The sequence below is a fragment of the Kryptolebias marmoratus genome, linkage group LG23, assembly GCF_001649575.2.
Source record: "Kryptolebias marmoratus isolate JLee-2015 linkage group LG23, ASM164957v2, whole genome shotgun sequence".
Lineage (NCBI taxonomy): Eukaryota > Metazoa > Chordata > Actinopteri > Cyprinodontiformes > Rivulidae > Kryptolebias > Kryptolebias marmoratus.
This window is the reverse complement of record NC_051452.1, coordinates 12,224,203-12,240,190: the sequence shown is the minus strand read 5'-3', so window position 1 is coordinate 12,240,190 and position 15,988 is coordinate 12,224,203. Positions and strand designations below refer to the sequence as shown.

Genomic DNA, 15,988 nt, shown 5'->3' with positions numbered 1-15,988 from the left:
GGATGACCTTCCCTCTCTTTGTAACCATCCGACCGCACTTCTCTAGTCCGAATGACATCCCAATGTCAGTGCTGTAGATCCTGGTGGTGTGGATCAGTGAGTCGATGTCTCGCTCACTCTTGGCATACAGCTTGATGTCATCCATGTAGAGGAGATGGTGGCCCCATTCTTGAGTCGGTATCCGTAGCCAGTCTTGTTGATGATTTGGCTGAGGGGGTTCAGTCCTATGCAGAACAGCAGTGTGGACAGAGCGTCTCCTTGGTAGATGCCTGACATGAGCTTCCATGTTGTAGAGAGATAGGTTATTGGCCGATAGGTGGATGGGACTGTGGATGTCCACTCTTAAAGTTTAACACCTACGTCACTTTCCTACCAACTAAAACAATGATTAGAAGATTAAAAACTATAGTTGTATTGTTCCAATATATTAGAAACCAATTTAAAACTATTTTAAACATTGTGTAATTGTAAGAACTTTTAACGGTAAAGCCATGTTTTTCATTATTTCTCTCAAACTTTTGATCAACAGGGGACGCTAATGAGCATTTGAAGTCTTGTGAAATCAACCACTTTTAAACACAATTGGCTGGAAAGCTTTTATGCTTTACAATGCTTCATCTGACCATCACTAGAAATAATTATTAAGACCAACATTCACCATGTGACATTTAACAGTCCAGCAAACAAATGATGTCAGTGTGGAGCGTGGCAAGTGTGCCACGCTCCACCTGTAACCAGCGGCATTCACACCAACACCAATTTTTTATTCTCTGAAAATTATGTGTGTTTTACAGGCCTTCCACAACTATTCTACCTGAGGCTTTAATTACACTGGATGCAGAAATAAACATTTGAAAGAGTAGAGTGGCATTATCTGTTTTTATATTTTGGGAAAATTAGGATTTGAGGAAAAATTAATTTCACGGGTAAGATAAATATATGCAGCTTCTGAAGCACATTTGGCCAAGCATCAAGAAGCACTACCCTGAAGCTCAGTACAGTTTTTGTGGGGGCTGTTCAACAAATGATTTGATGTTTGCTTATAGAGAAATACTCAGAGGAACTCAAACTTGCCAACATCATCATCAGCTTCCCTGAAGGAATCAGGCTCATGTTTCAGTGCTGAGCTGACATTGAAGTCTTGTGATTGTGGTGTTGTTTTTGTCAAACCAATCATGGTGCTCCTATTCTCCTTGGTTTAGCAAAAGTATTCCCAGTAGTTTCCCCATAATGTCTCTGTTAAGATTTTGAAGCTCTGCAGTAATCCTCTCCTTAGGCAGGCAGACCTTGAGACAAGAGACGTTGAGGCGTCTAGGTTCTTTATTTTGTTTCCTTTTGGACACAACTCTTTTTCAGATCTTCAACATGTGGCTCATCAACTTAATTTCCATTAAGTTTTTCTAGTTTTTCTAGATCTTCACAATTATATTTTACTAATTTTAACCTAAAAAGCATTTGCTTAACCTTAAATTGTTCAAAAACAATTTTGTTTATCTGATTCAAAGAAAACTAAACAACTTACAGCTTCCATCAAACTCATCATTTTTTTTTATTTGTTAGTTTTCTAAGTTCTATGCATCAAACCAGCTTTCAATCTTTCTAATTGAGCAATTTTTCTTAGCCTTTTTGCGTATTTTAAACACACGTTACACTAGATCATAGCATATAGTTTTAAATCATGTAACCATTCTTACTGTTCCAATTTCCTATTTTATTTCTATTTTCTTATCTATTCTTTATTTATTTACTTATTATTAATTATATTTATTTATTTATTGCTTATTTATTTACTTATTTCTTCATTTATTTATTTATGTCTTCATTGATTTTACCTATTCCTAACAGTTTTAATCCATTCAGGCTAAATTTCATTAAGGACCAACCCTAAAGAGTCGGATTTACAACAAGCTCATTCACTCATCAAATATCAGCCATTATATTTCATACATGTGATCTCAGAGTTTGTGAATGGTGCAATACCCGATTTTCAGATCTGACCAAGAAGCTTCTAGATTCCTCTAATGTTGGAATCCGCTTGATCACTGGGGCTACAGCCAATCTGTCAATCATTTCAATTCACATTCACTCTGGAACACCTTAAAACTAAAAAATACCTTTTAACTAGTCCAAACCACAAAACACAGCAATGATCAGTCTGTCTGTGGAATTCTCAGAAAAACCCTTGGTTCACTGGGACACACAGATACAAACCGTGAAAGACATCTATTGCTGCGAGAAAAAACGCAGAAAATAAAAAATATATCCCTGTGTTTAATAAAATATCTCCCTCTCATCGCTTTCATTGCAAACTTCACATTTTCCATACTTACACACACTCTTCCTGTGTTCTTCACAGCTTTTTTAAAAAAAGAAGCTGGTTTAACCCTTTTGCTTCTTCTTTTTTTTCCACCAGTCAACTTAACTCATTTGTTCTCAACACTTCCTCATCCACTCAGACTTTCTTTACACTCAAACTTCCCTCGTTCAGGAAACCCATTGCTCTTTTTTTACTTTTCTTTTTTCCGGTGCACCATTCATTCATTCACACACACACATACCATATCTTAAGCATATTGGACTATCTGGAGAATCACCCACTTAACGGATCCGTTTATTGTACAGACAGGACGTCTCCTGCTGGCCTTTCTGACTTAATGAAACTTGTTTTACAGGTGCAAAAGTGCTAAAATACCTCTTCTGTCTCAGTTCTGACCCAGTCAGCAACCACAGGTAACCTTGAGACTTCCATTTTTTTGATTGACACTGGGTTTGTTAAAGTCTCAACTATCAACCCCTTGTGACTTCTCCAGACCCAATATGAAAAAAAAACTCAACATTGTCCTGATTACTGGAAATTCCCCAATGGAGAATCCCCTTCGTATACCAGCCATGGTCCAGCGGAAAAGTTCTGATCTGGACCCCAAATGTCCATCAGAGGGGACTGCAAAGTTCTCCTCTGCAGGATGATCAGTCACCAGATCTTTGTTCTCCGTCGGTGATCACACGTGGTATCCTGTTCGTGACGCCAAATTGTTGTGGAATTTTCTTTAACAAAGAGGACAACAAAGAGTTTTGTCTTAGGATAATTTTTTTAAGCTATATAGCTGAGAATCACTGTGCTGAGGTGAGTCAACAGAGTGGGTCTGACCTGTAATGGCAGAATTTACTGTAGGGTAACACCTGTTGTTTATAAGTCCTGATAATGTTATGACTTCTGTTCCAAGTGCCATGGGTTCTCACAGAATGAACTTGTTTATAGAAGTGATGTTGAATTTTCTTCCCTTGGGAACCAGACTGACTTGCCTTCCCCTAACTCCTCCTTCTGGTTCAGTATTTCAATATCTTTAATAAAAGCTCCTGTGTTGACTTGGGGGGGGGCAGAGCTTTGATTCGGAGCTTCCCCATTCGGACCTGGGACTCTGATATTAATTCTTAATTGTCTTTAATGTTCTCTATATTTTGTGCACAATATATAAATAAACCTGTTTGAGTGATTTCATCTAACAGTACCTGAAAATTGATTTTTTTGCTGCCACAACAGACCACAGAACAAAAGGCCCCCCTTTAAATACTCAGTTCTTCACACTCAGTAACTTTCTGTAGAATGAGGAGGGGTCTCCGAATGGGGGTAGGGATCAGGTAACTGCTTCCTACACCCCATAGCCCTATAAGGCTCTAAAGGTCCCGGCTCCACTCTACTCCGCTTGCTTTGCGTGCGTTTCCACCGGCATTTTTTCGAGGCTGGTCCCTGCTTTTTTGGTCCCTGCTTCGGAGTAAGGCCAGCCGGGTCGGCCCTGCTTTGGTGGGTGGCGCAAGCTTAGCTCCTGTTCACTCATTGGTCGTGGGTGTGACCAGATGCAAGCATAAAGAGCGAACGGTAGGAATATAAACAACAGCATTAGCTTACCCTGCAACGTTTATGCCGTCTGTCCCCCAGCTGAAGGCGCTGTAAGTAAGTAAGCGGATAACAGCTGTCCTACTCTGCGCAACAATCGCGGCATCCAGAGAATATCTCTCTTCATGAAGTCTCAGGAGAATCCCATAAGTTTAAAAAACAGCAACAACACAGGGCCAAAGTTGTCTATAGCGCTTCCGTTGTTTACACTACTGGCGCCAAGTTTCGGTATTCCAACCTACTCTCGTCTGTCCTCTCACTATCCCATTTCTTCCTGGCTAACCTCTTCCTCTGGATAACTTCCTACACTTCACCATTCCCCCACCAGGTTTCCTTATCATCTTCTCTCTGTCCTGATGACACACCAAGTACCTTCATACCTGTCTCTCTAATCACTGTAGCTGTAGTAGCCCAGTCATCTGGAAGGTCTTTCTCACCACTCATAGCCTTTAACAGCCCCTTTCAGAACTACTCACACCTTTTTTCTTTCTCAGCTTCCACCATTTGGTCCTCTTCTCTGCCTTTACTCTTTTACTCTTCATCACCAAAACACTCATTCTACACACCACCATTCAATGCTCTCTGGCAACACTCTCCCCTGCCACAACCTTACAGTCCACAATCTCCCTCAGGTTACCATTTCTAAACAGAATGTAGCCTATTTGCGTACTCCTGCCTCCAGTCTTACAAGTTACCCTGTGTTCCCCCCTCTTTTGGAAAGAGGTGTTGACTACAACCATTTCCATCTTCTTGGAAAAATCTACCACCATCTGTCTTTCCTGGTTCCTTTCCTTGACACCAAACCTGCCCATCACCTCCTCATCTTCTCTGTTTCCTTCACCAACATGTCCATTCAGATCTGCTCCAATCACCACTCTCTCCTCCCTGGGAATACTCTCTATCACTTCATCAAGATCCTTCCAGACTTTTATCTTTCTCTTGTACACCACATCCCACCTGTGGAGTATAACCACTGACAACATTCAGCATCAGACCTTTTACTTCTACCTTTATACACATCACCCTATCTGACACTCTTTTCACCTCAACTACATTCCTTGCTAACTCCTCCTTTAGGACCACCCCTATTCCATTTCTCTTCCTATCCACACCAGCTTAAACCCTGCCTCAATGCTGCAAGCCTTGCTGCCCTTCTACTTTGTCTCTTGTACACATAATACACCTTCAAACACCTTCCTCCTCTGCATCATGTCAGCCAACCTTTGCCTGTCATTGTTCCTACATTTAGAGTTGCTACTATCAGTCCTACACTCAATCCGGTATGGTGTCGCTTGGATGAACTCGCATGTTAGTTTTGGCAGAAGTGTTTTACGCAGAATGCCCTTCCTGACACAACCCTCACCATTTACCCAGGCTTGGGACCGGCACGAGAGATACACTGGCTTGTGCTTTACAGTTGCTAGGGTTAGGGTGGCATCATAGTAAAGGTTCAAAAACAGAATAAAAATTCAGTTTCTTACAAAGTAATATCATATTCTAGGTCCCCAACATATGTGTGAGTAACAACAGCTTTGTGTTTTTCAGGGAGAAGTCAAAATTTGAGGTGTAGCCACACCCACATGCTGTGACGAAAACTCAAGCTCCTAAAAACTTTAAATCCACTTGGCCTTTATAGTTTATTGATCTAGTTTATACAGATACTTCAAAATTTTAGAGGACTGTGTTCAAATGTAAGAGCTAGAAATGGCGCCAAAATGGCCAACTACCTGTTACGTGACGTAGAAGAGAAAGATAAACTCTGGCAGGATCTTGATGAAGTGATAGAGGGTATTCCCAGGGAAGAGAGAGTATCAGTGGCCTAGTGGTAGAGTGTCCGCCCTGGGTTTAATCCCCGGCTGGGCCATACCAAAGACTGTAATAATGGGACCCATTGCCACCCTGCTTGACACTCAGCATTAAGGGTTGGAATTGGGGGGGTTAGATCACCAAATGATTCCCGAGCGCGGCACCGCTGCTGCTCACTGCTTCCTCAGGGGATGGGTCAAATGCGGAGAACAAATTTCACACACTCAGGTGTGTGACAATCAGTGGTACTTTAACTTAGTGATTGGAGCAGATCTGAATAGACATATTGCTGAATGAAACAGAGGAGATGAGGAGGTGATGGGCAGGTTTGGTGTCAAGGAAAGGAACCAGGAAGGACAGATGGTGTACTTGGTGAGAATAATACATTTACCAATTTTCATACTTGTATATAAAAGTATAGGAATAGGAAAGTGTTGTATGAATTTGTCTAGGGAGTGCTGTTTGTTTATTTTGTGTGTGTGATATGTTTAGTTCTTGACAAAGACAATTCCTGTCCATTTTTGGTACAGATTGGATAAAATATGTGGAAGTTACACCATCAAATAGTATCATGATGCGAAATAGAAATTTGCTGCTGTGACTGTGCCCTCCAGCGATAAGTTAGTTTTTGTACCATGTAAACCTCCACATTTTGTCTGTTATCGAACAGTGGCTCAGGAGGTAGGGGTTTGTCCTGTAATCGAAGGGTTGCTGGTTCGAGCCCCCGTGCCGGCTGTCTCAGCTGTTGTGTCCTTGGACAAGACACTTCACCCGCCTTGCCTACTGGTGGTGGTCAGAGGGCTCGGTGGCGCTGGTGTGATGGCAGCCTCACTTCTGTCTGCCAGGGCAGCTGTGGCTACAATGTAGCTTACCGCCATCAGTGTGTGGATGAATGGGTGAATGACTGTAGTGTAAAGCACTTTGGGGTCCTTGCACTATATAAGTGCAAGCCATTTACCAAAATTTGAAGTTTACATGAAAAGGCAGATCAGAGAATGATGTCCATACAAAAACATGTAACTTAGTAGTAAACTCAGATCAAACATGTTGATTTAGGTACAGATCAGACGTTTTATGTGTCAGTTACAACAATGTTGTGTTTTTTGGCAAGAAGTCAAAGTTTAAGGTCCAGCTACTCCCACATGCTGTGATGAAAACTCCAGCTTTTGATACCTTTTAATCCTTCATGTCTTAATATTAGACCGACTAATTTTGAAGCAGGTACTTTAAAACAGGGGTGTCAAACTCCATTCCTCAGGGGCTGCTGGCCTGTATGTTTTAGATGTGTTCTTGCTTTAAAACACCTGGTTTAAATGGATGAGTTGTTGCCATGCTCCTGGAGAACTTGATGATTTGGTGAGGAGGTAATTAAACCATTTGAATCGGGTGTGTTGGGCAAAAAAAAAACTAAAATTCCCAGGACAGTGGCCCTCGAGGCCTGGAGTTTGACACCCCTGCTTTAAAATTTTTAGTTCGTTTAATACAACAAGTATAAAACCCCAAAATGGCATGATCCAAAATGGCCGACTGCTGGCTTTGGGTCATACATTCTGGAGACTTTTTTGTGCACTTTGGTGACCTTTAAGTAAATGTATGTCTTTGTGCTGCCAAAAAAGGTGGGACTGTTTAATTTGCTACACCTATTTTTGAGACCCTCGTAGGATCAAAATTATCACTTACTTTTAAGGTGTTCCCAAAAGACCATTCATTCAACATGACTGAATGATTTTAAGAGGCCTGAACAATGCCTGTGGTGCTCAGGTCTAATTAATAAAAAAATAACAGAGAAAAAAGTCTGAGAAAAAAGTCACAAGACAAGTTTAGTAAACAATTTCACAAATCTTTTATGATTTTTCTTAAATTAGTTCTAAAAAAAGTTACAAAACCAAAACCGAGAAGGAAAAACACAAAAATCTGCTTCCTTCAGCATTTCCTGGATATGTTACATTTCTAAAGTGATACAATCACAACTGTAGGTCTTTGACCACTACCCTTCTGCAGTCTGCACAAAGACAGAATGAACTATTCTTCCTGTTTGGGGCTGTGCTTCAAGAGCTCAGTTTTCAGGTATATAAAGACAAAAAGAAGAGCTTCCAGTTGTTTACATTAGTTTCTGACACCACAAAGATGCTTAATCACAGACCAAAAACTGCACGGTACAGAACACCTGAAGAACTGTTGCTGATCCGAAACATTTAGATTTATAATGCAGCTCATCTACTGAAGTCCTCATACAGACACACACAGACAGAGGACAGCTGTCCTCTCTTGGTACAAGGAATACTACAGTCCTGTATCAGGTCCTTGACCAATCTGAGTCCAGCCCAGCCTCATCAACTGTATCTCAGTCCTGGTGATACTCTGGGATCAGGTTCTGGTGACATACCTCAAACCTGATATGGTCTAATCTGGGATTAGATTATAAACTAAATTCAGGTTAGGTCAGACCAGGTTCTATTGTCTTCATGTTCCTCTCTCCTCTGATACTGCAGCCTCTCTGAATCCTCGGAGCTCTGAAACCACAACAAGAACAGGTCAGGTCCAGATTGAATCACATGAAGTGAAAAAGGCTTCCTGTTATTCTGTTGTAATGTCCTTTCTAGAAGGTTTTGAATGGACCAGAGACAATAGAATAGAGGAAATATGTAATCGAATACAGTGCCTTGAAAAAATATTCACCCTCTTGTTGCCTTTTTGATTCATATGATTAAAAGCTATAATTCTACAAAAATACTTCAGAGTTTAACAGGGGAAAAAAACTGATTTAAAAATATATAAAACTAAAAAGTGGTGCATGCATATCTATTCAGCCCCTTTAAAGCACCAACCATTACCTTCTGCAGAGATGGTAGGATCTGTCCATAGGACCACTAGAAGCTGCACAGAGCTTTGAGCCATTAAAGAGTGGCAAAAAAGACACCGATTAAAGAAAAAAAATAGGATTGTTTGGGATTTCTTCCCCAAACATGTGAAAGAAAGTGCTGTGGGCAGATGAGACCATGCATCAAGGTCTGAGGCAAACATACCATCTCTCATCAAGCTGAGAACGCCTACAATGGAGCATGGTGGTGACAACATCATGCTGTGGAGATATTTTTCATCAATAGGGACTGGGAAACTAATCAGAGTTAAAGAAGAGATGGATGGAGGACAATAACCCTAAACACACTGCTGAATAACATTCCACTGGTTTACAGAACCAGTTAAATATCCTGGAATGGTCCAGTCAAAGCCCCTCAATCCAACTGAGAATCTTTGGTTTGATTTAAAAATTGTTGGACACAAGCAGCACCCATCCAACCAAAAGGAGCTGCAGTAAGTTTATCATAAAGAAAGGGCAAAAAGTCCATGCTAGATGGATGAAGATCATGCAGAGGAACCTGAAGAGACTTGATGCTGAAACTGATGCAGAAGGTGGCAATACAAAGGATTACATTTTGGGGATGAATACATATGCACACACCCTGTTTCAGACTTATATTTTTTAGATTTATTTAAAACAAGTTATTTGCCCCTCTTTAACTTCATTGTCCCTGAAGTATTCTTGTAGATCTATTACTTTCAATCAAATTAAATTTCAGTTTATAAGGTAACAAAATTGATAAAATACCAAGTGGGGTGAATACAATCCCTAGCAAAAATGATGGAATCACCACTCGTGGAGGATGTTGCTTCAATTGTCAAATTTTGTATATAAAAAAAAAACAGACATGCCACAAAACTACCATTTTTCATATTAACTTCAACCTTCTAGCAATGAGAAACAATAAAAAATGAAATATATAATTGTTGTAGTCAATCATAGTTGCATTTTTAGATCAAGTAGAGGAAAAAATTATAAAATCACTATAATTTGCAGTTCTGAAAAAATAAAATTTTGCAGCATTTTTATTTTTTGAAAAGAACATCCTTAACGAGTGGTGAGTCTATATTTTTTGCCAGAGGTTGTAACTTTACAAGCCTCTGTATCTGTGGTAGTGACATTCCAAGATGTCTGTTGGGTTAAATTCTGTGAAAATGGAAATTATGCCAATACTAACTATAAAAGCTGTGACAGAACAAGCCTTTGAGAGAAGTCTCTAAGCAAGTTTATGAAGAATCATTCCTTTCTCTGTGCCTGACAGTCTTGTCCTCAGCCTCTCAGTTTCTCCTCTGCGTTGGAGTGCTGGCTCTCTCACCAGTGGCCCTTGGCAGCAGTGCTCCTCCTCTGCTGGGAGATACTGTAGATCTCCTGGAGCTGTTTTTTCTGCTCATCACTGAGGGAAGCTGTCAGACACTGGTACCATGCAGCATTACTGTTCTGGATCCCTGACACATACACACAGTGACTGTTAGTGCCAAAATAGTTCATTTACACAAATAAGACATTTTTTGAAAGTGTTAATATTGTTTAATAGGTTATGTTTCACAAGGACCATTACTGGTAATGGATCAAAGTCAGCTTGATCTTCATTTTAATAACTAGAATTTTGTGTAAATACACGTGACAGGGGTGTAAAGACGTGTAAAACAACATTGAGACTCTACACCAGCAGATCTCCACTGTCAAACGTTTTATTACAGTCATGAAGGACATGGTAAATCCTAAATATTTAAAAACAAAGCAACTGGATATCCGTTCTGTAGTTGAGGATGTTTCTCTTCTCCTCCAGGGAGTTTTCTCAGTTCAACATTAAAGAGTGTGGAGTTCCAAGCTTCAAACTGCAGGAGATGCATCACTCTTATTCACGCCTTCATACATCTTCATGTGACCTGTTAATAGGAACACGTGAGAAGATGCTGCAAAACAACTCCAGTTACTCCATAAGATGTCAAGAAATTGTCTCACGGTCATGTGGTCGTGAAATATTTTTTCACAAACATCTTTCGTAGTCCAAAAGACACATGATGCAGAACTCCTGGTAAGCTCCTCTCTCCCTCTACAGCACCGGAACGGGTTTTTTCCTGCTGGCTTCTCAAGTCTTCTTTCTCTGTACAGATTTTTGCTTCCCTTACCATAACCAGACATTTTTATTAAACAGACTAAAACAGTAAACATTGCTTGGCATTTGCAAATTTGTCAGGAAGACACCACCACCATTTCCAACAGATGGTGCAGAATAACGAGCGAACAAAGGGAACGTGTTTCTTTGCTATCCGGCCGAGATGTACTGCCTCCTGGCCATCACAGAGAGCCACCTGTGTCTCCTCTGTGCACAATAACACAGATGAGTTATCTCCTTTCATGAGTTCTTCACCATTTCACTATCTTTTTAAGTCCATAAGTTTTTAAGTTTTGCTGGAACAGTTGTAGACAGCTGTATTTTCTAACAGCCTCGGCCAGCTGCTTCTTGGTGGAGCAGTAGAACGACTCCATTACAGCTCACCTGCCTATACACATAACCACACCTACAGCAACTTCTGACCAACCACACAATACTTGGTGTACACCACTGAAAGAAAAAGTTTTGCCTGGACCTTGTGTCAGCTAAAGTTACTAGGAAAATGACACAACCTTTGTCATGCAACCACGTCAATGAGAGCCAATTTTATGACTTTTTATGAAGTATGAAGCTAGCCCTAGGGATAAAGACAGACAAAAGAACTCCAAGTATCTCAGGCCATAGGCAGCACAGACAGAAGGAATTCTAAAGTATCCTGTATACCTTTCATGCTTCTACCCGCATTGGCAGAGAGCACCATATAAGGTGAAGGTAGACAGAAACAGCTGATGTAAGAAAGTATAAAGGGAGAAGTCATGGGTAGATCAGGTTGTTGGACATAGATGTGTTGCCTGTAATAACCTGTCAACCCGAGCTCAATTAAAAAATTCCTTGACCCAAGCTCTGATGTCTCCAAGTATTCTGTGAAGATGTATAAAAAGAAATCATCACTGCATGACCTCAATGAATCTCAGGTGGCCTCATTAACTAAATCAGTAGCTGGTTTCTGTAGGATCTGTTTGAGAAGTCCTAACATTTTCCATAAAAAGTTACTGGAATTAAAAACATTGTTGCATTATCTTGTGAAATCAAAGAGATGAGTTGTGTCTGCTTTTGTTTTTTGGTTCTTTAAATATGTGAATGATGACTCACTCAGCAGGGCGGAGGTAAAAAACTGATACTCGTCTTCTCCGTTGTCATAGTCCAGAGGTGTACTGTACTCTTCTAGAGGTGTCCCTTCAAAACCGTCTTCATCCCAATAATCATCCTCTTCTTCCTCTTCATTGTCTCCTCCTTGACTGGCTGTCACAGCGGACTGCTGTTGGATGGGGTGTTGGCTCTCGTTCACCTCATCTTCATCGCTGGGAATCTCTTCTGCACACAACAAAGAAAACAGGCAATCACATTATTGCTTCTATTTGACCTTCATCACAGGTTCTGGAAGGAAATATTTGAGTAACTAGATTTAAAAACGCATGTTGAACGAAAAGCTTAGTCACCTCAATATGGGCTGTTCAAGTTAAGTCAGAATCTGACTGGGCTGCAACTGTTGGAGATTAGTTGGTGACACAAAATAGCTAAAAATAGGCAAATTTTTCATTCCAGTCTCACTAAATTCTGAATGTTTGTGACCAAGTGATGGTGTGTTTTGAACAAGCAGTTTTTAAAATCATGGCCTTTTCATGTGTGCACGGCTTGTGAAATTGTATTCTTAGCTGTGCACATTATTTTGTTGTCCTTCTTATCCCACGTTGAATCCACCTTTGCAGCTACCCTCATGTTTAGGATTTAATCAATTTAAGTACACTTTAGAAATTAAGAGAGACAAACAAACCATTTTTTTTAAATGACCCTAAAAAATCCTGAAAATTTGTTGTGGTAGTAGCTCAGAGAAATCCTTGGTACATACTCAAAGTGTTACCCATTGTACCAAATTTTAGCTAATTGTCAGCAAAACTGACTGAGTTAGATGTACATCCAATGGTTACTTTCTGTCTACTTTCCAGTGGTCCCTGAGAAATCAATTTAGTGGTTTATGAGCTTTTTACTAACACTATAGACAGACAAAACATTCCCCTTTCACCTTCGGCAGCAGGTGATAATAAAATATCTCATGCTGTAAAATGCAACTACTGTCATTACATCCACTGTTTATTTTTATTTGTGCCTTAGTTTGTTTTTTCATCTTGTCTTTCTAATTCTTGCTCTTATCTACAACCACTGCAGTTGTATCTCACCATTCTGGTCTTCGTCCTGAACTTCTGCATGGGCCAGCAGGTCTGGTTTGTTGATGAGACGTGAGGCATAAAGTTGTTTCAGACCCAGGAACAGGAGCAGGATGGAGGGAATAATCTGACCAGCTACTCTTTCTAGAGCTGCTGGCCGACTAGGTAGCTCCATCAACACACTCAGGCCAATGATGCACATCTTACGGTCATGGAGTCTGAAGAGAGGATTGGAGGAAGGAAAACAAAATCACTTTTGATTAAACTGATGTCTCATTCACAGAAAGTGTAATAAAGACAAATATGGCTATGCTTGGACTAAGACAACAAATAACAGTGATTTATTTTAAACAGCTAGCATACCATTAGAACTGGACTGTTGGAGGAAACTGAAGTACATAAATGTAGAGAACATACGAAGTTCACACAGAAAAGTCCCAGCTGACCTAGCTGTGAGGCAACAATGCTAAGAATGACACTGACTGTCGTCTTACAGTAGTATCTGAAAGATGGTGGGATATATCAAGGAATAAGTCAACATTCTGTCTTCAAAGTAGAATTTCAAGATTTTAATAAGGGGTTAAATGTGATGAGTAAGAGCATTTCTACAACTGCAGCTCTTACAGAATGTTTCTGGTTAGGAGGATCTACTAAAAATAATGCTTGGAAAGCTGCTGACAGGATAATGGGTCACCAAGGTTCACTTGTCCATGTGGGGAGTGAAAACAGACCTTCTTCTTCTTCCTAACTATGTTGTTTATGTTCAGGTTCATGATGTTTCCAAAAGGAAAGTGGGAGTCCAGAGTTTGTTAAACAGTCAGTATACCAGTATATGACACAAACCCATTACAGTAAGAGCCAACAATGGCTATCAGAATAGACCACACATCAATGGAAGAAAGTGACCTGTCCAGGTAGGTAATATTTTCTTGTAAATTGTGTGGTTTTATGAAGTGGCATTTAGTGATATACTAAGTCTAAGTCTATTAAAAATTCTTTTGAATTAACTGTATGCAATCAGATTTAAATTTGGATCTGTTTTGGACTGATTTGGATTTCATTTAATTTAGGATTTGGACTTGCCCTAAAATACCTTTTGTTATGAATTTGTAATAACAAATAAAATGAGCTGACCTGGGACGGGTCACTTTCTGGTAAACAAAAAAATTACCTGCAGGATATTGTAAAGGTGTGCAGCAAAATTGTTGCAATTTCCTTCCAGGACCTCAACAGGCTCCATGTTTATTTGTACTTCTAGCAAATCGGATTTATGCAGCTTTGCCTACCCATATTCACACTTTTTGGATACAAAAAAGCCACCTGCCTCAGTTTTCTTCATACTCACTTTAGAACTGCTTTATATCCACTTTGCAGCCCTTTTAAAATAAAAATAATAACAGATAAATAAATTTGATTATTATTTTTGCATTATTGGCATGGTTAGGCCTGGGCTTTTGATAATGTTTTTTTTAAACAGACCCAGATTTCAAGACAAAAAAATTATAAAAGAGTTCTATTCAATTCAGGCATTTACACTTTTAATATGCTGTAATAAAGTAGTTTGAAATGTTTGCCTGTAAACGCAAGCAGGTTGTGTTTTCTAGTATATTTCATATAAGCAGCATCTGCTTCAGTACGGCTGCACTATGGAGAATCTTCACCTGGCACATAAATATTTTACAAACTATGACAGAACAGCAGCAGGAGCTGGAGAAGTTTCTCATTTTGCTGCAGGAGGAGAAGGAATCTTTACTCAGCGGTCTCAAAGTATTTTACACACTGACTGAGTAATTACATGTGAGCACGGGGCAGATGGATTGTCACAATTTTAAACATTGACTGTTTTTACCAACTATTATTTTATCACAAATATTTCTGTCAAGCTATTCTTTTGCCTTTGTGCAGCTTCTCTACTTGACAGGGAAGATTGCATCTACGCAGGTTTCAAAACTGGTTTCACTCATAGAACCAAGCAGTTATTTTCCTTGATTCTCCATTTATTTCAGTGATAGGATATTTTCTTTTTACAGTTGATCCAGAAGTAGGTAAAAACCTTTAAACAACTCCAAAAGGAAAGAAGAAATAAGATATTGCTAAACCTATTATTCAAGTTTACATAAATTATTTTTGTTCAAACTATAAAGAAATACTAAACACCCTAATGTGAAGTTCAATTCGGAAAATACACCTTGAAAAAGAACCCAAATAAATTAACTACCATAAGTTTTTTTACCTTAAAAAGCAACCTTTTAACACAATTTAATTCACTTTAATACATGTCAAAATTGTCCTAATCAGAACTAGTATTTACTTTATCATGCAAATAAATAACACTTTTCCCTTTTGTAATTTCTAAGTTATTTAACATTTAATTTACAGTTTAACTATTAATCTCATCAAATCTATCAGTTAACCACAATGCAAGAATTATTTAAACCATCAAAATCAGGGCTGTCAAGTCCCACGCATTGACCGTGAAACACACGCATTTCGTGAAGTACACACGCTCACACGCCACCCTTTGTATTTCTCACACTAAAAAACAGGCACACAACCTTTTTGTCACTTTAACGCTATATTTAGCAAGTTTTCAGATACCTCTAGCAATTTTTTAAAGCGACTGGCCAAGTCACAAATTTAGTGACTTTGGCGGCTAAATGTGTGAAAGCATTCATTCTGTAGCGTGCTGTAAGCCCCGCCCACTTCCCCAAGCACTGACAGCTGTCAATCTCACAGTTTTCGTGTGAGTCATGTTGTCATCTGATGACAGAAAGATAAAGATGGAGAGGCAGAAAACTGAAGGGGTAGAAAGATAAAGATGTAGGCATGAAAGAATGCTTTTCAAATTGGTTGAAAGACAGCAGGAAGTTCTGTCTGAGCATCAAGAGGAGGCCTGGAAATGTTCAGGTTAGCTAAAGCTACTAATTACTAATAAATAACAAGTTACAACTTACTGATCAGTATTTACAATAACAATTAGGGCTGCAACAACGAATCGATGAAATCGATAAAATTCGATAATTAAAAGCGTTGGCGACAAATTTCAATATCGATATGTGTCGCGCAATTTATGCGTCACTAACGTTGTCGCGGAAACGGTGACGTCACCCGCAGCGCGTTTGCTGAACAAACTCCGTCCC

General features: G+C 39.5%; 2 protein-coding genes across 6 annotated transcripts in view; one reads left to right on the top strand and one right to left on the bottom strand.

Moving 5' to 3' along the window:
- Nucleotides 1-15,988, top strand: part of LOC108244131 (NLR family CARD domain-containing protein 3) — a 1,204,881-nt gene that overhangs the window by 590,257 nt on the left and 598,636 nt on the right. The gene's annotated exons all lie outside the window — the stretch shown is intronic.
- The window catches only part of ipo8 (importin 8), a 101,560-nt gene continuing 93,097 nt past the window's right edge, over nt 7,526-15,988 (bottom strand). For 2 of the 5 annotated variants that reach the window (XR_005232721.1, XR_005232723.1), the window contains exons 22-25: nt 12,861-13,066; nt 11,776-11,997; nt 9,880-10,671; nt 7,526-8,214 (exon numbers count right to left, since the gene is read on the bottom strand). Coding sequence is in view for 2 of the 5 variants with exons in the window: in XM_037973832.1 (XP_037829760.1) it covers nt 8,214; nt 9,880-10,009; nt 11,776-11,997; nt 12,861-13,066 (559 nt within the window). In the remaining 3 variants the exon portion in view is untranslated. The remainder of the gene's footprint in view (nt 8,215-9,879; nt 10,672-11,775; nt 11,998-12,860; nt 13,067-15,988) is intronic. The other 3 variants (XM_037973832.1, XM_037973833.1, XR_005232722.1) reach the window with 2 other exon arrangements.